At 50.7% G+C, this 456-nt stretch overlaps 1 protein-coding gene across 1 annotated transcript; it reads right to left on the reverse strand.

The window, feature by feature from the left end:
- Positions 1 to 35: 35 nt before the first annotated feature.
- On the reverse strand, positions 36 to 128 carry LOC104470398 (olfactory receptor 6N2-like; the record flags this gene model as incomplete). The annotated part of the gene is made up of 1 exon (XM_010085299.1): positions 36 to 128. A coding segment is annotated over one exon (93 nt), but the record flags the coding sequence as incomplete, so codon positions are not given.
- Positions 129 to 456: the final 328 nt, after the last annotated feature.

A 456-nucleotide genomic window follows, 5' to 3' on the forward strand; every position in this document is an offset into this window, starting at 1 on the left:
TGAAATAGTATGTGTTCAAATGCTTTCTTCAGGGCATCCCTGAGCTCCTGGTTCCTCATGCTGTAGATGAGGGGGTTCACTGTGGGAGTCACCACCGAGTACACAACAGCAAACACCAGATCCATGGTCTGGGAGGACATGGACGGAGGTTTCAGGTAGGCAAAAAAAGAGGTGCTGACAAACAGGAAGACTATGGCCAGGTGAGGGAGGCACGTGGGAAAGGCTTTGTGCCGTCCCTGCTCAGAGGGGATCCTCAGCACAGCCCTGAAGATCTGCACATAGGACACCACAATGAAAACAAAACAACCAAAGAGTAAAAAGGCACTAAACAAAAGAAGCCAAACTTCCCTGAAGTAGGAGTGTGAGCAGGAGAGCTTGAGGATCTGGGGGATTTCACAGAAGAACTGGTCCAGGGCATTGCCCTTGCAGAGGGGCAGTGAAAATGTATTGGCCGTG

Source organism: Pterocles gutturalis, unplaced genomic scaffold (genome assembly GCF_000699245.1).
Source record: "Pterocles gutturalis isolate BGI_N339 unplaced genomic scaffold, ASM69924v1 scaffold49660, whole genome shotgun sequence".
Lineage (NCBI taxonomy): Eukaryota > Metazoa > Chordata > Aves > Pterocliformes > Pteroclidae > Pterocles > Pterocles gutturalis.